General features: G+C 38.4%; 2 protein-coding genes across 5 annotated transcripts in view; both read left to right on the forward strand.

The window, feature by feature from the left end:
• ptpn5 (protein tyrosine phosphatase non-receptor type 5) overlaps positions 1-25,596 on the forward strand; it is a 551,551-nt gene that overhangs the window by 251,431 nt on the left and 274,524 nt on the right. The gene's annotated exons all lie outside the window — the stretch shown is intronic.
• Positions 10,282-24,685, forward strand: lcor (ligand dependent nuclear receptor corepressor). Of its 4 annotated transcripts, none has more exons than XM_060859564.1 (5): positions 10,282-10,746; positions 16,796-16,846; positions 17,428-17,736; positions 22,341-22,431; positions 23,211-24,685. In XM_060859564.1, the coding sequence occupies exons 3-5, from the start codon at positions 17,442-17,444 to the stop codon at positions 24,256-24,258; spliced, it is 1,434 nt and encodes a 477-aa protein (XP_060715547.1). In that variant the 5' UTR covers positions 10,282-10,746; positions 16,796-16,846; positions 17,428-17,441; the 3' UTR covers positions 24,259-24,685. The 4 variants fall into 4 exon arrangements, with proteins under 4 accessions (XP_060715547.1, XP_060715549.1, XP_060715546.1 ...); XM_060859566.1 differs by having other exon boundaries at positions 10,282-10,742; XM_060859563.1 differs by having other exon boundaries at positions 10,283-10,746; positions 17,392-17,736.

Here is a 25,596-nt window from a genome sequence, read left to right on the forward strand (position 1 = left end):
GCCTATCACTGTAGGGGATGGGCGCTGTGACTAGCCTATCACTGTAGGGGAGGGGCGCTGTGACTAGCCTATCACTGTAGGGGAGGGGCGCTGTGACTAGCCTATCACTGTAGGGGAGGGGCGCTGTGACTAGCCTATCACAGAACGCTGACACAATCAGCTAGCCAATGATGATTTTCATACAATCCGAGCACAGATATTGACTCGTATTACTCGTATAATACTTGTACTCGGCAGAAGTGCTTTATCCGTACCGGATACTCGTTTCAGCCGAGTATCCGGCTCATCTCTAATGGCTATGACTTTGTTTATTTTAGGGAAAACTGGACGGGTGAGTACTTCACATGACATATGTTGTGGCACCCTCTGTAGCATGACATATGTAGCATGACATGACATATATTGTCATGTCAATCCAATTCCTTAAACGCTTGAACCCGGAAAATGCTGCTTGCAGCTTTAATTATTGTTATTATTATTATGTTGGCTTTGTAGAAGCCAACATTCTGTTTTCCTTTATAAGCTTATTATTATTATTATTATTATTATTATTATTATTATTATTATTATTATTAATGGTGCTTGCAAAGCATCATTATTGTTATTCTATGAATATGGCAATTTCCCTGGAGTCATTGGCTGCATTGATGGGTGTCATATTCCCATAAAGCATCCCTCTACACCAGATGCTGAAGAGTGCAGGAATCGTAAAAACTGATTCTCAATAAATGTGCAAGGTGTGTACACTCCAACTACTCTCCAACATTGTTGCATGTTGGAAAGGTGCAACTCATGACTCAAGTATTTTCCAAACCTCCTCTTTGTATGCTTATTTGGAAGTTGGACAACATAGTGGAATCATACTTGGTGACAGTGGGTATGCAAAGACCAACTTCTTGTTCACCCCCTATCTTCATGCAGTCACACCAGAGCAACAGAGGTACAACCAAGCTCACATCCACATTAGAGGTATAGTGGAGCACATGTTTGGTGTGTGGATAAGTCGTTTCCAGTGTCTCAGAAGCACACTGCGCTTTGAACCAAGAAGATGCTGTTTTGTGATAATTGCTGCAGCAGTGCTTCACAATTACATCAAACAACATGGCTGGCCAGATCCTGAAATAGAAGTTGACAGTGACCTAGATATTCCCATTGTTGAAGCCAACAAAGACAGATATGGACTAGACTGCAGAGATGTTTTTGCAGCATTTTTCACAAAGACAATGAACGAAGACAACAATTGGCTTGTATTGGTTTCAAGATTATTTTTATTTAAGCAAAGGAAATTTCAGAACCCAGAACTGGACAGCATTTGTTGCTGCTTCATGTTTCTCTCCTCCTCCTTCATAACCAACTCAATATGAGGGAATTTCATCTTTATTTCATGTTCTTCTTTTAAATACTTTAATTTGTGCTCATCATAGTCCATGGCCAGTGTCTCGTGTATGGTCTTTCGGCCCAGGTTAGCAACACCATCTTCCCTCCTGGCTGCCTCAGATGTAGTGGGCTGACATGTACCCTCTCTCGGGCTCTCCAAGCTTATGTGGTCATCTGAAAAACATTGTATTGATGATGCATCAGAGAACAATACTTGAGTTCTTTGCTTATTTTTGTTTTGGGAATATAAGAGATGATGGACAGCATTACATATTCACTGAATTCTGAGGATGGTACATGTTGCCTACCAAATGAGGATTGGACAGGTGCCCCACCTGAACTGTCCATATGGTCTTCATCTGGGATACCTTCCAGGGGTTGCTGGCTATCAATGAGGGCACTCAACAAGTCTCCCATGTCATCTGTCTCTGGTCTTTCCGGGGTTCCACCAGCAGTCTTGAAATGCTCCCTACGAGCAGCAGCATTTGTCTTCTTTAATTATGTTGGCTTTCTGTTTTCCTTTATAAGATTATTATTATTATTATTATTATTATTATTATTATTATTATTATTATTATTATTATTATTATTATTATTATGTTGGCTTTGTAGAAGCCAACATTCTGATTTCCTTTATAAGCTTATTATTATTATTATTATTATTATTATTATTATTATTATTATTATTATTATTATTATGTTGGCTTTGTAGAAGCCAACATTCTGATTTCCTTTATAAGCTTATTATTATTATTATTATTATTATTATTATTATTATTATTATGTTGGCTTTGTAGAAGCCAACATTCTGATTTCCTTTATAAGCTTATTATTATGTTGGCTTTGTAGAAGCCAACATTCTGTTTTCCTTTATAAGCTTATTATTATTATTATTATTATTATTATTATTATTATTATTATTATTATTATTATGTTGGCTTTGTAGAAGCCAACATTCTGTTTTCCTTTATAAGCTTATTATTATTATTATTATTAATGGTGCTTGCAAAGCATCATTATTGTTATTCTGCATACTTATTATTATTATTAATGGTGCTTGCAAAGCAACATTATTACTATTGTGCCGGACAAAACTTCGGCGTGTAACTTGTCCCGCAGCTTTTGTCCTAGACCCATGAATGACGTGTCAAATTGACCGGCTCATTGAGGAGAGGTGTGCAATGACTTTTAAAAGCGATCCGAGTACCAGTACTTCCGGTACCGGGTCTCAAATTTGCCTTTTTTGCCATAGACTCTTGGAGTCTATAGACTTTGGAGGTTTATAACTTGGCAAGCTTTTGAACTATCAACACCAAACTCGGCCAGCTCCTTTAGGGTGATACTCTGAACAAAGTTTTAAATTGGTGTACCGACTGGCCTTCCGGTTTTGCCACAGCCCCGCCCCCAAAATATGCAAAATCAAAAAACTTTTTACAACATGGACATGTGACATATCAAAACACTCAGAACAATGAGGGGAACTTCCTCACGTGTAATTTGATGACGTCACGTGATGTCACGTGAAAATAAAAAATTAGCACAACATGGACATGTGACATATCAAAACACTCAGCACAATGAGGAAAACTTCCTCAAGAGTATTCAGATGACGTCACATGCTCGTCTCGACTAGCCTCCGGGATTTGCCACGTGCAAGCACCATTCACATTTTCTTCAGGAAATGTACGTTCTAGTTAATGGTGCTTGAAAAGCATCATTATTGTTATTCTGCATACTTATTATTATTCTTCCGGACACTTTTTCGGCGCGTAACTTGTCCCGCAGCTTTTGTCCTAGACCCATGAATGAGATGTCAAATCGACCGGCTCGGTGAGGACAGGTGTGCTATGACTTTTATAAGCGATCGGAATTCCGGAATTCCCGGTACGGAAGCTCAAAGGGTTTTTTTTTCCAATAGACTTGAATGGGGAATTCTTAAAATTCTTTTGTTCTCTCTGTAGATGTAAAGGAGACTCTCAATACATGTAACTATCAACTCCACACTATCAATCCAATGTTTCCACAAGTATTGGCCCCAGTCAATACACTTTTGTCCAAAAGTATTGGCACCCCACCGGGTATTCACGTGACGTCACGTGTAGCCCCGCCCCCAAAATACTGTTCTATGCAGTATAATAATAAGTAGAATTCCATAATGACTGCAGTTTTTACATGAAATGTCAAAACACTTGGTAGTCACTTTTGTCCAAAAGTATTGGCACCCCACCGGGTATTCACGTGACGTCACGTGTAGCCCCGCCCCAAAATAAGCGAAATCAAAAAGTTAGCACAACATAGACATGTCATATATCAAAACACTCAGCCCGATGAGGGAAACTGCCTCACGCGTGTTTTGGTCACGTCACGTGACGTCACGTGTAGCCCCGCCCCCAAAATAAGTGAAATCAAAAGGTTAGCACAACATGAACATGTCATATATCAAAACACTCAGCCCGATGAGGGGAACTGCCTCACGCGTGTTTTAGTCACGTCACGTGACGCCCCACCCCCAAAATAAGCGAAATCAAAAAGTTAGCACAACATGGACAAGTCATATATCAAAACACTCAGCCCGATGAGGGGAACTGCCTCACGCGTGTTTTGGTCACGTCACGTGACGTCACGTGTAGCCCCGCCCCCAAAATAAGCGAAATCAAAAAGTTAGCACAACATGGACATGTCATATATCAAAACACAGCCCGATGAGAGGAACTGCCTCACGCGTGTTTTAGTCACGTCACGTGACGTCACGTGTAGCCCCGCCCCCAAAATAAGCTAAATCAAAAAGTTAGCACAACATGGACATGTCATATATCAAAACACTCAGCCCGATGAGGGGAACTTGCCACGTGCAAGCACCATTCACATTTTCTTCATCAAATGTACCGTTCTAGTTATTAATGGTGCTTGAAAAGCATCATTATTGGTATTCTGCATACTTATTATTATTATTATTATTATTATTATTATTCTTCCGGACACTTTTTCGGCACGTAACTTGTCCCGCAGCTTTTGTCCTAGACCCATGAATGAGGTGTCAAATCGACCGGCTCGTTGAGGACAGGTGTGCTATGACTTTTATAAGCGATCGGAATTCCGGAATTCCCGGTACGGAAGCTCAAAGGGTATTTTTTTCCCATAGACTTGAATGGGGAATTCTTAAAATTCTTTTGTTCTCTCTGTAGATGTAAAGCACACTCTCAATACATGTAACTATCAACTCCACACTATCAATCCAATGATTCCACAAGTATTGGCCCCCAGTCAATACACTTTTGTCCAAAAGTATTGGCACCCCACCGGGTATTCACGTGACGTCACGTGTAGCCCCGTCCCCAAAATAAGCGAAATCATAAATTTTGCACAACATGGATGTGTCATATATCAAAACACTCAGCCCGATGAGGGGAACTTGCCACGTGCAAGCACCATTCACATTTTCTTCATCAAATGTACCGTTCTAGTTATTAATGGTGCTTGAAAAGCATCATTATTGTTATTCTGCATACTTATTATTATTATTATTATTATTATTATTATTATTCTTCCAGACACTTTTTCGGCGCGTAACTTGTCCCGCAGCTTTTGTCCTAGACCCATGAATGAGGTGTCAAATCGACCGGCTCGTTGAGGACAGGTGTGCTATGACTTTTATAAGCGATCGGAATTCCGGAATTTCCGGTACGGAAGCTCAAAGGGGTATTTTTTTCCCATAGACTTGAATGGGGAATTCTTAAAATTCTTTTGTTCTCTCTGTAGATGTAAAGCACACTCTCAATACATGTAACTATCAACTCCACACTATCAATCCAATGATTCCACAAGTATTGGCCCCCAGTCAATACACTTTTGTCCAAAAGTATTGGCACCCCACCGGGTATTCACGTGACGTCACGTGTAGCCCCGCCCCCAAAATACTGTTCTATGCAGTATAATAATAAGTAGAATTCCATAATGACTGCAGTTTTTACATGAAATGTCAAAACACTTGGTAGTCACTTTTGTCCAAAAGTATTGGCACCCCACCGAGTATCCACGAAACTGCCTCACGCGTGTTTTGGTCACGTCACGTGACGTCACGTGTAGCCCCGCCCCAAAATAAGCGAAATCAAAAAGTTAGCACAACATGGACATGTCATATATCAAAACACTCAGCACGATGAGGGGAACTTGCCACGTGCAAGCACCATTCACATTTTCTTCAGGAAATGTACATTCTAGTTATTATTATTCTTCTTAGACAAAAATTTATCAAGAGTAACTCCTCCTAGGGCTTTCGAGCCACATGCACCAAATTCGGATATGTCGTAGACCCTGGTCTGAAGTTTGTTGCTATTACTTTTCTAAGCGATCGGAATTCCGGCATTCCCGGTACGGAAGCTCAAAGTGGCCTTTTTTCGTATCCACTTCCATTATAAACTTTGGAGGTTTATAACTCGGCAAGTTTTCGAGCGATTTACACCAAACTCGGACAGGTTCTTTAGGACGTTACTCCGGATGAAGTTTTTGTCTCGGCGTTCCGACGGAACTTTCGGTTTTCCCGTAGTCGACGATGGAACGTCCCATAGACTTGAATGGGGAATTCCTAAAATCCCTCTAAGCTTTCACACACGCAGCGTGCGCAGAGCTCAGGCACGGCTTCTCTCCTGTGTTCTATGCAGTATAATAATAAGTAGAATCCCATAATGACTGCAGTATTGACATGAAATGTCCAAACCCTCAGTAGCCACTTTTTGCCAAAAGTATTGGCACCCCACCGGGTATACTGGTGACATCACGTTACGTCACGTGACGTCACGTGTAGCCCCGCCCCCAGAATAAGCAAAATCAAAAATGAGCACAATATGGACATGTCATATATCAAAACACTCAGCACAATGAGGGGAACTGCTCCACGTGTATTTTGGTCACGTCACGTGACGTCACGTGTAGCCCCGCCCCCAAAATAAGCGATATCAAAAATTAGCACAACATGGACATGTCATATATCAAAACACTCAGCCCAATGAGGGGAAGTGCCTCACGTGTGTTATGGTCACGTTACGTCACGTGTCGTCACGTGAAAATAAAAAATTAGCACAACATGGACATGTGACATATCAAAACACTCAGCACAATGAGGGGAACTGCCCCACGTGTATTTTGGTCACGTCACGTGATGTCAGGTGTAGCCCCGCCCCCAAAATAAGCGAAATCAAAAATTTGCACAACATGGACATGTGACATATAAAAACACTCAGCACAATGAGGGGAACTGCCTCAGGGGGATTCCGATCATGTCACATGCTCATGTCCGCTTGCCTCCAAAAGTATTGGCACCCTAGCGGTCAAGTAGCTTTCACAATCTTTCTGTCCACTTGCCTCCAAAAGTAACACTGACCCTTATGTCCACTCGCCTCCAAAAAGCACCGGCCTTTGTGAATACTTGCACCGTCAAAGCCAACATCAAAGTTTGTCTCGACGAACTTTACAAATCTAGTTGAATTTTTATGTTTTTCCAGAGGATCTTAGAAAGATGACAATTTAGAAATTATGTTAGTAATTATTATATGGTTTCTTTAATTTCTGAATTACAGATATGTTTAGGTCCCACTGTGTGCGCTAAACAAACTTTAAGGACTGATTAGTAAAAGTGGGAAAACCTAATAAATACACTTACCTGAAGTTGCTGGACTGTCCGTTAGCTTACTTTTTCATTTGAGTTAAATTCAGTGCAAATTTTACTCCAGGCATTCTTTTTCTTGCTTTCTGTTGATGTATCATGCTGTTTCTTCTCAATAATTGGGTGGTTTGACACAATTTGCTTCAAAAAATGTTTTTTAAATTCACAGAAATTCTTTGAACGTTTCCTTTTACCTTTGTCCATTGTTTGGTTGGATGATTTACTCCAGTTCCACACAACGCTAATGTGTTTTAAGAGTCCATCCCTGGTTTTTGAAGTGTCCTCAGGTTCTGACTTTATTTAATCCCTGTCTGGGAAACCGCCCCTTAAAGAGTTATTTTAACACTGCAAAATTTACTGTTTACAGTATTTACACTGGTCTGTGTTGTGTCTGTTTATTGTCTTTTGTGTAGTGTCTTGTATTTTTTGTTTGCACTGTCTTTTGTCCTGCACTGTCTTGTTTGTCTTGTCCTGCACTGTTTGCAAAAGGTTTCACAGATGCACTTTATGTATCTAGGATTAATTTACTAAATCCTTAGCTCTGTCTTTGTTTTATGTAGCATCATGGTTCTGGAGGAATCTAGCATTGTTTTTATTATTGTTGTGTTGTTGGTTGATAAGGAGCTTTTGTGTTATTTGATGAATACTATGCAATGAGTAATAAAGAATATACCAATACAAATGTTAAGAGAAAATAAACAGAGAAGTTGATCATATGGAAAAGTATTTGAATCATTGAATATAAATTGATTGTCTTGTGTTTTTGGCATTTTGTTTAAATATTGAACGTGATTATAATAAATACGGGAGAAGGTCTGTTGCTCAGACCATGAGAAAGTGCCCCCCTATTCTGTATGTTTGGCCCTGCTCCAGAATGGTGAAAAGATGCTTCTCTGAAAGACGAGCTAAACACCTTCTATGCTCGCTTCAAAGCTGCAGCTAACAGGGCTAACAGTCTTAGGAATGCTAATAGCACTACAAGCACCATGCATGTGGAGAGTGTTTGAGAAGAAAACACATTCATCATCTCGGAGAACGATGTGAGCAAGGCGTTCAGTACAGTGAATACTAGGAAGGTAGCAGGACCAGACGGCATCGCAGGATGGGTTTGGAGACCCTGGGCTGACCAGATAGCACCGGTGATTACAGAGATATTTAACCTCCCCTTAGAACAGTCTACAATCCATACATGCTTTAAAAAGTCCACTGACCTCCGTAAAGATTAAGTGTTTCGAGACTTCATCACTTCTTTACTACCCTGGAACCCACTACAGTCAATTCAAGTCAAGAAGCTTTTATTGTCATTTCAACCATATAAAGCTGTTGCAGTGCACAGTGAAATGAGACAACATTTCTCCAGGACCATGGTGCTACATAGAACAAAGACAGAGCTAGGGACTTAAGTAAGTTTGTCCTAGCCACATAAAGTGCATCTGTGCAACCTTATCTGTGCAAAAAATACATGACATTACACAAAAGACAATACAGAAAAGCAGCGCCAACAAGTGTACATACTGTATGTTCTATATTGCATGTGCAGAAAGTTTGCATACTGCCCCAACCGCTCAAACGAGGATGCCATTGCACATCCCCTTCACACAGCCATTAGTCACCTGGACATCAGGAAGGGGAATTATGTTAAAATGATGACTAACAGAAGGGGCGGGCAAACACGTCTCATCCTCTCTCACTCTCAGCATTGGTGCCCACCAGGGTTGTGTTTTGAGCCACCTGCTATACTCACTGTACACATATGACTACATGGCCACTTCCAACTTCACCACCATCATCAAGTTTGCTGATAACATAGTTGTGGTAGGCCGAACAGCAATGAGAAAGCCTAGCAAGGAGAGATTTGGTGCCAGGAGTACAATCTCCTCCTGAACGTCAGCAAGACAAAGAATTTGATAGTAGACTTTAGCATGGAGCAGGAGAGGAACTACCAACCAATCATGATCAATGGGAGCCCAGTGGAGAGTGAACAGTTTCCGGTGTCTAGGTGTTCACATCACTTAAGACCTGTCATGGTCCTGTCACATAAACTGCATGGTGAAGAAGGCCTGGCAGTGTACCATCTCAAACACTTGAAGAACTTTAAAATGCCATCTCACAATAAACATCAAACCATGTTATGGTAAAAGTAATTTTCATTCAAAGACACTATATCTGTTCAACATTATTAAGCAAGAAACTCATTTTGATCCATTTTAAATGACCCTTTCAAAAATGTTATTTCATTAAACTGAATCAGTTCACTTTATATTGACTTTATATTAACATTATTTGTTGATCAAACTGACTCACATCACTTTTGGACGACCTACTGCTTAAAATAAAAAAAATTTATCAGGCATTTTATTATGGATCAAACTAAATGAGTATAAACATAATTTTATAATGAATTACATACATTGTATGTTTGAATAAAAAAATAGTTTTTTAGATGGATGCAGAGATTCTGAAGCGCAATTATTAAAAATTTCCACAATAATCATTATAGTGATCATAGAATAGTCCATTATAAAATGACCTGACTCTGTTTGATCAACTAACAATTTAAACTGTTCATTCAATAATTAATCAAATTTGGCTCTTGGTAAAATGAAATTGACAGATAGACTGTAAGATTATTCAAAAATTCCAAAGTAAAATTGGTTGATCTTTAGTTGTCATAAGATATGTCATGCTGAAGTGATCTGAGGTGGTTTTATTTACTAATATTTATTTACTAATTAAAAAGTGCACCTTGGAGCAATTATACTGCCAGATATGGTAACTTTGAAGAGGAATTATTAAAACATTTCACAGTAAAATTGGATAATGCTTATTAAGACCATAGAAAAGGTCATTTTAAAATTATTTTAAATTGTTTGATTAACTAACAATTGGGATTGTATTTTATAATGGATTCTGAAACTAGTAACTCAGTAACTTTAGTAACTCATTTTTGATATGTAATGGATTATTAAAAAGTTAAGCCTTTATTTTCATAAATACTGTGAATTGTTTTGTATTTGTTTATTAAAAAATTATCGTTTTGTATAAATTCATTATTCTGTGGTTTAGGTGCTCGAACGCTCCCTTTCCTCTTTCAGCGAAATTACCGCTAAGTATGTAAAAGCCGCGCCCCTAAGATATTCGTGCTGCTAGTTTAACCGTGCTTTCAGAAAGAGCGGCTGCTTTATACGCAGTATTTTTGATAGGGGTGAAGTGTTCCCGCTGAACAGGGTTGACCAGATAAATGTAGATTTTTCTCGGAAAATCCATACATAAAAAAATACCTTAGATAACCCATTAAAGTGCACTTGTGAATAATGGGTGCATACACTCGTCTGCCTTCATCAGACATAATATTTATGCTTATAGCCTTATTCAGCCTTATAGTTCTTTTACAAACACCATTTTCAGAATTCAAATCAGTGTGCTAGGCTGAAGCACGGATTACATTACAGGATCACACGGATGGGTGGATTTAAAGGATGCAGTGGTAGGAAGTCACTTCCACCTCACCATCATACCATTTTCCTGTCTACATAAATATTGATGACGTCGTCTTAGGGAAATATTCAGCAGAACACACGGGTCCGCGGGATGGAGCCGATGGAAAATGGCGAGTCTGTGTAAACGTCAACAATGTACTATCATCAGAGGACATGGTTTTCTTCAGGAACTTGACTCGTGGCGGCATAAGCTTATTCGATGTGTAGGTAAATTCATGGAACATTTTACCTCCTATTAGAATATCGGTTTGCGTAAAAATGTTGTGCGTCGTGGAGCGTGTTGGTGCTGTTCGTGACAAGTGAAGCGGATTTCTGTTTCTCTCTTAAGACGTCCCCTCCCTGCAAAAACCATACATCGCTGATGTTTACTCTGTTTTTGTTTAATGTCTGCGTTTTTAATTTAAAAAGCATTTTGTTGTATTCAGGTTACACGGCTGTCACTTGTATAGATTGTACATAAATAGACCTTTTGTGCTATTTTCGCTATAGCGCGCGCTCCATTTTTATTTTAGGGCCCGCGACATTACGGTTGTGTGGTTACTAATATTTTGTCTTGGAATGGGTTTAGGTTGTTGTAAAGCTTGTTTTAATTTAGCAGGTAGATGACAAAATGTTGTTACGCTGTTTCTTGGAATATTTATTTAACGACATCTATAGATCACTGCAGGCTTAATGTATGAAATGGAGTCTAAGAGACTAACGTTGAACTAAATCCTGTAGCAATTAAAAAACAATAAGGAATATTTTAATTATAAAATGTATATAATTCTTAAAGCCACGTAAAGCTATTTTTCCTCGTACTTTTTCATTTAAGTATATTAAATGAATACTGTTCTGTTGACTTTTCTTGTATCTCTTCAGGGGAGTTTGTAGAACTTTCTGTCATAAGGGGCTTAAATATTATGTCTTTGTGGTTTAATTAATAAAGTGGAAAACACTTATGAGTGAATATCAGGTATCAGGATTAACTGCTTAGCAAACATGTAATTTTAATAACTATGAACTCATTAGGTTTCTCCACTCCTTATCCTCACTCTCACTCACTCATTTTCTACCGCTCATCCGAACTACCTCGGGTCACGGGGAGCCTGTGCCTATCTCAGGCGTCATCGGGCATCAAGGCAGGATACACCCTGGATGGAGTGCCAACCCATCACAGGGCACACACACACTCTCATTCACTCACATAATCACACACTACGGACAATTTTCCAGAGATGCCAAATCAACCTACCATGCATGTCTTTGGACCGGGGGAGGAAACAGGAGTACCCGGAGGAAACCCTGAGGCACGGGGAGAACATGCAAACTCCACACACACAAGGCGGAGGCGGGAATCGAACCCCCAACCCTGGAGGTGTGAGGCGAACGTGCTAACCACTAAGCCACCGTGCCCCCCACTCCTTATCCTGTTTTTGTCAATTTGATATTATTACAGAATAGCTTCCTTGACAGGAAATGGTCTTTCTCTATAACTCTCACACTTTTATTAAGAGTGTTCGTTTAACAGCTAAGTTGTAGTGCCCCTAGGTTTGACAGAATGGTTTAATACATGAAATGCTTTCTTTTTAAATTGGCCTTGGTGGCTGTCAATATACTTATATTATACTGGCATGCTGTAAGTGTAACCTTTGATGGGAAACACTGCTAGTAGTTTATTAATACATTAGAACATGCATCAGACTATTATTGATATTAATGTTTGACAGGACCCACCATTTCTCAGGGTAAGGGGTAGGTATAGAGCAAGACTTTTCTGTTCTGGCACCAAGGAGGTGAAATGACCTTCCCCCAGATGTTCAAACAGCTGAGTCACTGGCTATCTTAAAACAAGGTGAAGACCTACCTCTTCTTGAAACACTTAAACTAGCACATATTTCCCCTGTTTTGTGTATATAAAAAAATGAAAAGAGTTTTCAGTTGATGGTATCCTAAGTCGCTAACCTATCGAACCAGTCTTAATGTATAATGTATAGACTTCAAAAGCACTTTTGTATTTCTCTCTGGATAAGGGTGTCTAGCAAATGGCATAAATGTCAGTGTAATGTCTGAATGTTACAGCAGTTTATAGATGTAATATAAGCAAAATTATAAATAACCAGCTATTTTCCTGAAAAAAGTCAATAACAAACAAAGCAATCATGTTCTTTTACAGCTTGCGTTTTATCCTTAGCGTTCATATGAGATCAATAATTTTTATTTGTTCTCTCCACAGTTATACAGTATGTGCAGATTACTGACTCTTTTAATTCAATACAATAATCTCAATGCATGCCACACACACACACACACACACACACACACACACACACACACACACACACACACACATAGTATATATATATTCAGTATTATATACACTCAGTACCCCATGATGACAAAGTCAAAACAGAGTTCTAGACATGCCTGTGAATTATTATTAGGGTTCAAGCGCGAAGCGCTGGAAACCTATTGTTTTTGTTAGGATTTTTATTATTATTATTATTATTATTATTATTATTATTATTATTATTATTATTATTATTATTATTATTAGGGTTCAAGTGCAAAGTGCTGGAAACCTATTGTTTTTGTTAGGATTATTATTATTATTATTATTATTATTATTAGGGTTCAAGCGCGAAGTGCTGGAAACCTATTGTTTTTGTTAGGATTTTTATTTTGTTAGGATTATTATTATTATTATTATTATTATTATTATTATTATTATTATTATTATTATTACGCCCTAGAAACGGTCGTGCAGCCCAAACCGTAAGGCCTAGAGAGCTCAAACTTGGTCAGATGGTAGTACTGGTCACAGTTACTCAGGGCCAAAATCTCAGCGGAATCGGACAATTTCGGACAAAACGGACAATCGGACAAAACGTGTTTGTCCCCATAACCCCTAAACCCCTAAAACCCCTATGTCCAAATCTCAAGTGCTTTATATCATTGGAATCCTTGGCTCATGACTTAAAAAACGTATATCTCCAATTTCATTTCTGCCATTAAATTTTTTCGCTATCGCGCATTTTATCCGAAACCTACTTTTGCTAACTAGTCCTAGGTTTTTCGCCTGATCAAGACCAATCCAGTGCAGTAATATTCTCTGGAGTCTCAAAGACAATAATTTTCAAAAAAAAGTCGAAATTTTGATTCAGGGTCCTTAAGGGGCCCCAAAAAGTTTGGACTGTGAGGAGCCAGTTTTACTAAAATGTCAATAACTCAAGAATTAAATGAGCTATCAACACCAAACTTGGGACACATGTGAAAGAGGTCAAACTGAGGTCACAGTTCAAAAACCGTGGCGATTGGCCACTTCGTGGCGCTATAACGGAAAAAATCACTAAAAACAGCCATTTTTTTAAAAAAAAAAGCCCTCTAGCGCCCCCAACAGTCCAAAAACCCAATTTTGTGCTGACTTGTAAGTCAAAGATTCTGATTCTGGTTCTGACTCGGAGTGGGTGGGGCCTAACCCAGAAGTAGGCGGGGCTTGTCTTGAAATGGGCGGGGCTTTAACCGGTAATAATTAATTTGTAATATTTATAACACTAGCTTACTACCTTTAAGTTTTTATGAAATACAGCAAATACGTGTCAGACACACAGTGTCTGGTTACTGGTTAGAGACAGCTGAAGGTTTAAAAAAGAAAAAAATCTCCGACAGGCAGAGACGCAATGCGAGTCGCATTCTACCAAGCAAGCACCACGTCTGAACGAACCCACATTTACCAGAACTCTACTGGTTAGTAAGTACGTATTATTAACGTTACAACCCGAAGTAAAAAGCTGAAGAAACCCTAAACGTTAACGGAAAAGACCCGCGAACCCGAGTGACTGAGGGAGAGACAGAGAGCTGTTGTGTGTGTGACTGTGAGTGAGCAGAGCGAGACACAGCAACACAATACATCTGTATGTGTGTAGGGGAGGGGTGCTGTGACTAGCCTATCACAGAACGCTGACACAATCAGCTAGCCAATGATGATTTTCATACAATCCGAGCACAGATATTGACTCGTATTACTCGTATAATACTCGTACTTGGCAGAAGTGCTTTATCCGTACCGGATACTCGTTTCAGCCGAGTAACCGGCTCATCTCTAATGGATATGACTTTGTTTATTTTAGGAAAAACTGGACGGGTGAGTACTTCACATGACATATGTTGTGGCACCCTCTGTAGCATGACATATGTAGCATGACATGACATATATTGTCTTGTCAATCCAAAGGCCTTAAACGCTTGAACCCGGGAAATGCTGCTTGCAGCTTTAATTATTATTATTATTATTATTATTATTATTATTATTATTATTTAATTATTATTTAATTATTTTAATTATTTAAAAAGAAATAAATCTGAAATATCTCATGTACATAAGTATTCAAAACCTTTACTCAGTACTTAGTTGAAACACCTTTGGCAGAAATGAGGTCTTTTTAGGTATGACCCAACAAGCTTTGCACACTTAGATTGGGGGATTTTCTGTCATTCTTCTTTGCAAATCCTCCCAAGCTCGTTCAGGTTGGATGGGGATCGTTGGTGGACAGCCATTTTCAGGTCTCTCCAGAGATGTTCAATTGGGTTCATTCCCAGAGTTCTGTCTAAGCCACTCCTGTGTTGTCCTGGCTGTGTGCTAAGAGTCATTATCATGTTGGAAAGTAAATCTTTGCCTAAGGTCCTGAGTGCTGTGGAACATGGTTTTATTAGGATTATCTCTGTACTTTGGTCCATTCCGCTTTCTCTCAACCCTGACCAGTCTCACAGTCCCTGCTGCTGAAAAACAACCCCACAGCATGATGCTGCCACCACCATGCTTCACTGTTGGGATTGTATTGGGCAGGGGATGAGCGGTGTGTCTGGTTTCATCCAGACATAGCATTTCAACCTTGGTTTCATCAGACCAGAGAATCTTGTTCCTCACAGTCTAAGAGTCATTTAAGTGCTTTTTAGACATTTATAGGCTTCCATATAGCCAAAGCCCAGTTCAGCAGAGGGCGGCAGTGATGGTTGTCCTTCCTGCCGAAGTCTTCACACAAGCTCAGTCAGAGTATCTATCGTGTTCTTGGTCACATCTCTTACTCAGGCCATTCAGCCCCGATTGCTCAATTTAACCAGGCGACTAACTTTTGGAAGAGCCCTAGTTGTGCCAAACATCTTCTATTTGATAATTATGGAGGCCGTTGTGCTCTTGGGAATCTTCAGTACAGTACAATTTATTTTGTACCCTTAACCAGATTTTTTCCATGCAACAATCCTGTATCTAAGCTTTGCAGGAAGGTCCTCAGTGACTTAATGGGTTTTTGCTTTGATATGCATTGTCAGCTGTAAGCCTGGAAGTGTAAGTGTAAGTCTACTATTTAACACAGGATAACAGATATCTCAGTAACAATAAAGAGAATTGTGAGGCATCTGAGCTAAATTTATAGTGTTGTTGCAAAGGGTCTGAATACCTGAATACTTATGCACATTATGCACATGTGATATTTCATTTTTTTCTTTCTTTTTAATAAATTTACACACATATTTAGAATTTTGTTTTTCACTATATCCCAATTTCACAACTTTCACAACTAGTATGAGTTGGAGCCCCTGATTTTTTGTGAATATAATTTGTCTTAAATTTATCTTGATGTGTTAAAATGCATTTTTTTCCAAGGCATCGCAACACCTTAGTTTATATATTATTGTACTATATATGATAAATCTGATGATGCTATTGAGCACATTGTTTTTCAGTCAATTTACTGAAATGTTTAACATGGCTTCAATAAATGTGTAATCTTGGCTTTAGATCAGACATTGGAAAAGGGCAGAGGAGAAATTTTATGTACATTAATGTGGTCTTACTGTTTTTTTTCTTTAAATCTGGTTTCATTTTGTCAAAACACGGTCCTCACTGCTCCACTGTATTGTTAATTATTATACATCTCATCAAATACGAGAGTAAATAACTTCTATTTTAGACTAGAGTTGCATTTATAGCTAGTATTGTAGTTAATGATGCCTAGCTAATGATGCCCTTTGGACACTAAGAGAAACTCTAAGAGAAATTTTGCAATTGATTTATCTTCAGTGATATGTCTCATTATAAAGTTCAGTAGACCAGATGAAGATTTATTTGCAGCCTATGTGTTGTCGGCTTTTGTCATGAACTTTGAAGAATTGCTTGCAGTAATTCCAACAAAAAAGTTTCAGACTTGTTTCCTTTTCATGCAAACTGACATACTTCCATCATGTCAAAATGAATAATATTATTGTCTTTTTGCTGTAGGCTTCACCAGATGATATTATTAAGGCAGCAGTATTCATATAATCCAATAAGGTAAGAGAAAGCGTAAAGCATAATGACATTTCTTATTTTCTTGACGTTACAGAGAGGTGAATACTTAAAAGGCTTAAAAAAATACCACCATGAGTAACATCACTAAAGATGAGTAAGTAACAATTTTCCAGTCTGTCATTCCAAAATCAAAGCTTTTACTTATCATTTTAATAAACAACATTTCTGGGACAGTCAGTTGCACCTTGACCAAAAATCATTACATAATTATTTTTCTATCTGAAATTTCTTTCAGCATTTAAAAGTCATGATATATCCTTTGTTGCTTACTGTAAATATAATTGCTTGGACATATATTTGCCCGTATATATATATATATATATATATATATATATATATATATATATATATATATATATATATATATATATATATATATATTATAAATAAAATTATTATTATTTTTTTTTTTAAAACCCTGTTTTAACATGAAAGGTTTTTGCAGAATTTTCATTGGTGCCATTAAACAAACCAGTTCATACTCATACTTATACTTGTGCATATCTTTTTACTTCATTCTACCACAGACCTTCCAAGCTTCTCAGATTCTCTCATCTCTCCAGTTGCACAGGAGATTATGCAGCGAATGCTTCAAAAGCTTGCCATGGAATATACCTCAAAAACCTATTCAGCTCAGGATATTTCCCCTTCCCAACCATTATTAAACGGCACCAAGTACCAAAGCCGGCCAGAAGCACCCTTGCTAGACCCTGCTGCCAACACAACCAGCTGCCTCTTTGATTACACAGACTCTGAAACCATTATTACTCCCTCATCACAAAACCCTGTCCTCTGCGAATTTTTAATGGCTGAACAGGATACTCCACTGGACCTCACTATTAAGAAGACTGGTGTTGAGTCCAGTAACCAAGGTAAATAATTTAAATACAAGCTAAAATTAAAACGCATTTCCATTAAATCATTGAGGTATTAATTAAAGGTATTATAATATCATAATAACCTGAGATTACATGCCTGAGTCACTGCTTCACTTTTGTAAACACTCCAACACAGTTCCACATACTGTACTTTATTTACTTTTAATTGAGCCAGTGCAGAATAGTTTAGCTTCTAGGCAATAAAGTCATTCTCTCTCAAAGTATAGGAGGGAAAGTTGAAAGGAAAGGTTTATATTTGTGTAAGAGGTAAACAGCATGCGTGTGTGTGTGTTTGTGTGTGTGTGTATGTGTGCATGCTTGTGAAGAACAATGCAATGTCTGGTAGCCTTTGATTTTGAAGTTGCAGATTGCAGTTTCTGCAGCAAGTCTGATTGTTGTCTCTGAGCAGTGTCTTAAAAAATCCTGATGTTACTTTCAAAAGTCTTTACTTTAAGAGTCAAAAGTCTCTAGAGATGCCAGAACACTGGTACTCAAAAGATACAGAAAGTGGCACATTGTGCAGGATACATTCAGTGACCATCTTGTGTACACATACACACAGTTATCAGCGAGATTAAACCAGCTTTCAGCGTTAGCAATAAACTGTTCAGAATAATTCATAATAATGAGATTTGAGAAACACCACTAGTGCAATGTGCTGAAAGTGGCTACCCAGTAACATTTCAAAATAGCACATACCCTGTTATCCACCAAAATAACTAAAGGATTTAAATAAAACTGATCAGGAATGTACAATATTGGCACTGAATGTGATAAAATTGTCGAGATGAATAAAACTAGAAGCATTAGTTTTATGCATTAGATTGCATGCAAATGAGTTCACAGAGAAATGAGGATACCAGAGAAGCAAAAGCAAAAGCATCACAATTTAAATAGGCCTAATGTGATATACTATGCAGTATATACTGTATGTATCATAAGAAATAGCATATAATGTGGTCAATTTTAGAATACAAAATAATAAATCACTTTACTAGACATCGATTAGGCTTCAATGTTCAGTCTAACTTTTTCTTGATCTTTCTTGTGCACATCCCAGGGAGTTGGGATGAATTTAAGTAAGAAATTAAGCCTGGCTGCTTTGTGGTGGTGGTTCAACTTGCATATGAAAATATATGCATTTTGCATTTTGAGTGGAATCTAGTTTTGCTTAACATGAAAACCGTAAATCAGTTAATATTGAATTTCTAAAATGGTTAAATGAAGAAGGTATAGAAAAGAAGTTTAATTCTTGTAGTTATTAACATAGTGAGTAAAATTATGACCCTTGCTGAGGAGAGAGGTAAAATATAAAAGAGTCAAAGTTGTAGGTTCTTTGGAATAGTAAATGAATCAATCTCTGCAACATCAATCCTAAAAGACAGCCTAGCCTTACATTTTCATAAGTGGCCTCTGCTCTCAGGTCATACCTATCTTTATTGAATGGGCCATTTGTTCAGATCCAGTGAATATACTATATAATAGTGCAAATGTTTCTGTGATTGAAGTGACAGTTGTGAGCTATCTCTCTCCTACATCACCTGCATGGAGGAAGCCTGTGCTTCCATTCTAGCATTGTAGAGCTACTTCAGCCCTTGCGTTTAAGGTCTATATGGCAGCAGGCCAAGCGGGTGCGGCCCTCCACACCATGGCAGTTTTGCAGGCCTACCAGGCTTAACCTGCTGAAAGAGCTTGTCACTGGAGAGAGGTTGGAGGGGCCACAAAACAGAATGCCCCCTCCATAGGCTGTTCAATAGCTGCGCTGATTGCCACGGAGAGGCACCTGTGGCTCAACTTAACGGAAATTAAAGACAAGGATAAGTCCTGGACAACTCAATTTCATCTCAGGGCTTGTTCTGTGATGCAGTGAGTACTGTCGTCAACAGATAACAGGAGGTGAAATGCCAGTCGGCGGTGTTCAGGAGGTTTATCCCTCGCCACAGCGAGCAGCCTGGGCCATCTTCCAGCCACACCCAGACCCCTCCTAGCTCACTCAGAGCAGTGAAAAGGGCAAGTGCTCGAGCTGGTCAGTGTGCCTAGGCCCAGACCTGTCAGGCCAGAGGGAACCTTAGGTCTGTGATCTAGGCCAGGATGGCTAAAAAGGAATCCTGATGCCCGTGGTAAGCCTAAAAAGGAATCCTTGTACCTGCGGGCTCTGAACTGTATTCTGAAGACTTACAAGTTCAAGATGATCACACTCAAAGTTATTGTGTCCCAGATCAGGTCCGAGGACTGGTTTGTGATAATAGACATTAAAGACACTTATTTTCACATAGGCATATTGCCAGAGCACAGGACGTTCCTCGGGTTCACTTTTGGAGGCAAAGCATACCAGTATTGTGTTCTTCCTTTTGGCTTAGCCCTTTCACCATGCACATTTATGAAGTGCATCGAAGCTGCCCTGGCACCGCTGCGACTCCAGGCCTCTGTGTGCTGAATTACCTGGATGACTGGCTTATTCTGGCCCAGTGGAAGGCTATGGCTGCCAGTCATAGAGATGCTGTGCTTGCCCATATGAGGTCTCTAGGCCTCAGGTTGAACCCAGAATTGTGTGTGCTTTCTCCTTCTCTGAGAACCACCTTTCTGGGGTAGTTTGGGACTCCACCACGATGTGGGCATGTCTGTCGACTGCTCGGGTGGCTTTCATCTTGTTAGCAGTGAAAGCTATTCGGCTAGGCTGAAGCCTTTCTGTCGGCAGCAGCCAACGTTATCCCTATGGGTCTGCTTCAACATGAGGCCATTCCAGCTCTGGCTCAGGGGTGCAGGCTTTCATCCTTGCAGACATCCCCTCAAGTTTATAAGGGTTATAATGGCACATAAATTGCCTTGAGATAAGGGCCATGTTTCTAGCATTGAAACACTTCCACACCTCAGGGGCTGCTATGTCAGTGCGCACAGACAGCACTGTGGTGGTGTCCTATATCAATCATCAGAGACCAGGTTTCTTTTTCTGAGAGCGATTTTCATCCCAGGGCATGTAAATCGGTAGGCAGACTTCCTGCCTAGGCAGGAAGGGAGGACTCAAATGCAGGACTTTAATGTGCTGGACAGATAAACCGGCAGAATCAGTTAAATAAAACAAATAAAACCAAACAGACAAAACAAAGACAAAACAAAAGACAAGGATTCTGCACTGCTAAAGGCAGCGTGGCATGGCTAAATACTGAAGACAATTAGACACATAAGGGACACGTGTGCTGAGGTGGGAAGGAATAGACAAGGGCTGGGCAGATGCGTGAACACAAAAAACTTGCCCTCAAGTTCTTACCCAGGACACACTTCACCTACAATATGAGGGAACTGTACTGATGGATGTGTTTAAAAAATGCTTTACTGTTTGCTAACTTATAGCTTTAATAATGCGAGAAATCTCCGCACTAGTTTATTTTGGATAAAATAATGAAATATATTCCTAGTCACACATGAAACAGTGACTGCATGAAACTCTCACCTGAACAGTGGCCCCAGTGGCTTGAGGTGTTGAGTGTGTACTAACTGTATGTGCAGCTTTGACAACAAAGACCTGGGTTAATTCCTACCTTCTGCCAAAATAGCTTTTTACACTTTTCCTTGACATGTCAGATCATGAAGGCATTTGTTTTCATTCATTCATTCATTTTCTACCGCTTAACTTTTTGCATATTTACTGATGTCTCAGTCCACAAAAGACCAGTTTTGCACTTCTATGGCCTCAGCATTGCTCATCATAAGCATGTGGTTGGTTGGCTTGACCCATGGTGGTTTCTTATCAGCAGGGACCTAGACCAGCATTCCTCTAATGTGCTTTTGCTGACATCTCAAAATATATGTTGCTCAGGATGCTAGATTCTTGCAGTGCCTCAAAACCGAAACCTAAAGGGTTGTTTTTCAGGATCAGTCACCAGCTGAAAATGAAAGCATTACATAGCATGATTTAGTCAGAGAGAACTCTTGGTTTAGTCAGAATAGACTCATAGGCTCAGATATCCTGCATAATGTATATTGTACTATTCCTCAACTGTCAATCACAGCCAGAAACAAACAATTACGTAAATAGAAAATTTCATGTGATATATGAGCACCAACAAAATTGGAACTTAAAATGTTTTAAATGTCATTTATCACTAAAAGTAATGGAAAAAATTATGCTAACAAGGGACAGGTGTCTATTTATTTATTTCCTTCCCAAAATTTGTAATTCTACACAATTACAATTGTGGGGCATTTTTCATATGTAACTTTTGTATAGGACACCATTTCAAAAAATTAGCTTGCAATGCAAAAAGCAGCATCTATACAAAAATTGCTATCTTAATGTTTAAAAACTTCTAAAGTGCCATTTAGGCTCACCAGATTGGCTAACTGAGCATCCCCATATGGAACCTATATAATTGTTTATGGGACCTTCATTGAAGCCTTGTGCCTGTGCAAGCTTTTTTTAAACTAGATAATTAGTTATTTACCTAATGAATTAGAAATGGGTTAATGAATTGTAATTCTCTTCAAATATTAAAAATATATGCACAGTGATTTTCAGGCAATAACTCTTTGTTTTTTCATATAAAATAATTAGACTTAAAATTTAACAAGAAACATGTGGTTATTTATCTCATTTTCAGATGGAGTCCTGGATCTCTCTACCAAGAAAAAACAAAGCAGAATCTCTCTCAAGCCCTCTCATGAATTTTCTGTTATACCAGTAGTCAAAAGGTAATCAGAGCAATTTTTGAAGCTGTCTTTTCTATTTTTCTATCCACCCATTGTGTTATGCTTATGGTGTCATATTTATTTTGCTCTGTCCTATTCCATATTGATTCATGTAATAATTCTATTTACAGTTTTAACATTGAAAATGCTAAATTGTGTTTTTCCATAGCAACTATTACATATTATTATTTTACATTTAACATAATTAATGCTCTGTTTTGTTATACTTTTTATTAAATATATGGGAGATTTTTTTTTATTTTATTCACAGTATGCTATGAATGTATTTTTAATCATACCAAGATACCTTAGCTACCTAAAGAATGTGGTATCCAAAAAGTTGCAAATCCACAAATATGAGTGGAAACTCCTGGGGGTAAAGCAAGATTAATTGGTTACAATGGGAAAGATGACTCATTTAAATTTATATTTCTAAATCTGATTTGGCCAACAGCTTTTGTAAGATGAGTTTTTGAGCTGTTCATTAAGTACAATTGCACTAATATAGTACCTGTTACCTTTTTCTCAATGAATTTCTGTTGAAAAATAATATAATGCTAATGAATAACTTTAAGAATGGTTAATTATATTTCAATTACAATTTTACTTTATAAAAATGCAAAATGTTATGTTATTCATTGTATTCATTACATAAGTATGAGGTATAACCCTCTACTACCTATGTTGATTTAGAGGTGGTTCAAGAAAAAAATTAAATCAAATCCATAGTAAGATGTTTATATTCTTCTAGTTTTTTATAAGTATATATTTTTCTTAATCAGGCAACCTGTGAACACTGAAGAAAATGACCAAGAAAGTGATGATAAGGATGGATTGCATCAACAAGGCTTGCGAGATGGTATATCGAACAACCATACTTGCTCTGCCCCTTTTAAACCTCTACTTGCCAAATCATTTCTTATAAAGGAGGAACTCCTAAGTCAGAAGCATCGCTTCCTTGGACAGCCGTCACCTATTTCTTTGACCAGCTTAGAGACGGTAGGTTTTCTTAGTTCCAGTCAAACATACCCTCTCCTGTCTCGTGATGGATTCTGGGAGAAACCACAATTAGATGGTGTACTCGAGTGTAAATCTGCTCCCAGCCATCTTAGCGATCTAAAGAACCATCCGCTTGTCTTAGAAAATCATGGAACCTTTAACAAAGGTACCAGTTCCTGCTTTAACAAGTCCTTTGATATATTTACCATTACATCAAAAAAAGATACAAGAAACTCCCCTTCAGTTGATTTAAAAATTCCACAAGTAAAGGGTATGGATCTCTCCTGGAACTCCAATGGGAACATTTCTGAGATCTATAATTACAGTTCTGTTACTGTGGGCTGTTTGCAGACAGATAATTCTATAAGCAGGAGGCTCAGGGCCATTTTACCCAAACAGTGTAGTAGAGATGGCTTTGAAAGCTTCTTTGATGGAGGTGGGGTGAGTGAGTATTTAGGCACCGATGCTGATCAATCGACATCTGGACCTCAGTATCCAACCTCAGATCCTGAAGCAGATCTAACAGTCTCCAAGCAGCCACGCAAAAAAAGGGGCCGATATCGCCGGTATAATAGTGAGATCCTTGAAGAGGCTATTGGTGTGGTGATGAGTGGGAAAATGAGTGTTTCAAAGGCACAGAACATTTATGGTATTCCTCATAGTACGCTGGAGTACAAGGTAAAAGAGAGGATGGGCACACTGAAGAATCCACCGAAAAAGAAGCTTAAAATGATTATGAGGATAGATAGACAAGACTCAATTGCACCAGAAACTGAAACTATATCAGCATCAACTGCCACATCCAGCACAGTGCAAGAAGATGTATTGTAGGTGCTGAGAAAAAAATATTAAAAAATAAAATGTTTTAACAAAACTAAATATTATTTGACAAAAGGACAGGGCTTTAACTGTGCCAATTTTCTGTGCTGTATTTGGATGTGCACTATAAACTCACTATAAATCTTAAATTTATAAACAAAAAGTAACCATTATTAAAGCCATGAGTAAGAAAAAACAGTTGTTTTGTAAAAAAAAAAAAAAAAAAAGAAGGGAATTTATGAAGTATAAACCCCAAGTTGCCCTTTTTCTGCTATATCATATATCCAGATACATGCAATTAAAAAAAAAACTATTTTGGCCATAAAATATCCAATGAATGACACTAGCCCATTCAAAAATGAATCTTTTTCTCTCTTGTCCAAAAATTGTCTCTCTCATACTACAGGAATGTAATATAGCTTGCAAGATGTCTGCAGTGCATCTTATTTATTTGTATTCCGTTACATAAAAAATGTTAGCTATGTTGTTTGACGTTATTGCTTTTGGGAAAGAGTAATTCAGGGAAGCATTTGAGCATTTAAAGTGTTTAAATTAATTTTTTTCTGCTTTCTTTTGCACTGTACTTTCAGTCTAGGACTGGGACTTTCCAGATACTAATGATTCTTGTGATTATTTGGTGACCTGATTACCTCAGCATTATTTGCATTGCGCACTTGGCAGTCTGTGTGGCTCACTTCATGATACTAAAGAAGTGTCCTCCAGTAAGAGCCTTTTTTTTTTGGGAGGGGCGGGGGGTCCGTTTTGGGAGTACATAATTTGAATAGACTGATGGTGGCATTAATCACACTAAACGGGTATGTACAGTCTCCTTCAAAAATAGTCAAATGGCAAGTCCACTGCTTTGTTGTCTTTGCTATATACTGAAAGAATAAACCAACATGAACAATAAGTAACTGTCTATGGGAGAAAAGCAAGCCATTCTGAGAAATGTAACAATATTAACGAAATAAAGAAATCACTGGTTTACTAACAACCAGACATGAAACAGGTTGGCAAAAGAAACAGCAGAAAAAACAATGCACATTTTGAAGACATTGATAGCAGAAACATAGACGCCCATGCCAGAGCAGTAAGAATAGGAAGGCCAGATTAGAATTTGCACAGATATGTAAAGACATACAAAAATTCTGGAACCAAGCCTAAGCATGGACCAACGAGATGGAAAGAGTGGAGAAAAGTCCTGCTTACAATCCATACAAACTTAGGTTCATTACTTTTCATAAAAGTAAAAGCATTAAAAAAGAATAATATAACAGTATGGAGATGTCAGTGGGTTGAAGTTATTCCAAACTAGGGATATGCAACCATATATAAAGTGATTTCACTTAA

The sequence above is a fragment of the Tachysurus vachellii genome, chromosome 23 (assembly GCF_030014155.1).
Source record: "Tachysurus vachellii isolate PV-2020 chromosome 23, HZAU_Pvac_v1, whole genome shotgun sequence".
Classification (NCBI taxonomy): Eukaryota; Metazoa; Chordata; class Actinopteri; order Siluriformes; family Bagridae; genus Tachysurus; species Tachysurus vachellii.

Bases quoted from the DNA above. Each gene is read 5' to 3' on its own strand.
- lcor (XM_060859564.1), top strand. From the start codon at position 17,442: ATGCAGCGAATGCTTCAAAAGCTTGCCATGGAATATACCTCAAAAACC. The intron at 17,737-22,340 runs GTAAATAATTTA...TCTCATTTTCAG, and splicing joins TGTTGAGTCCAGTAACCAAG to ATGGAGTCCTGGATCTCTCT. The intron at 22,432-23,210 runs GTAATCAGAGCA...TTTCTTAATCAG, and splicing joins GTTATACCAGTAGTCAAAAG to GCAACCTGTGAACACTGAAG.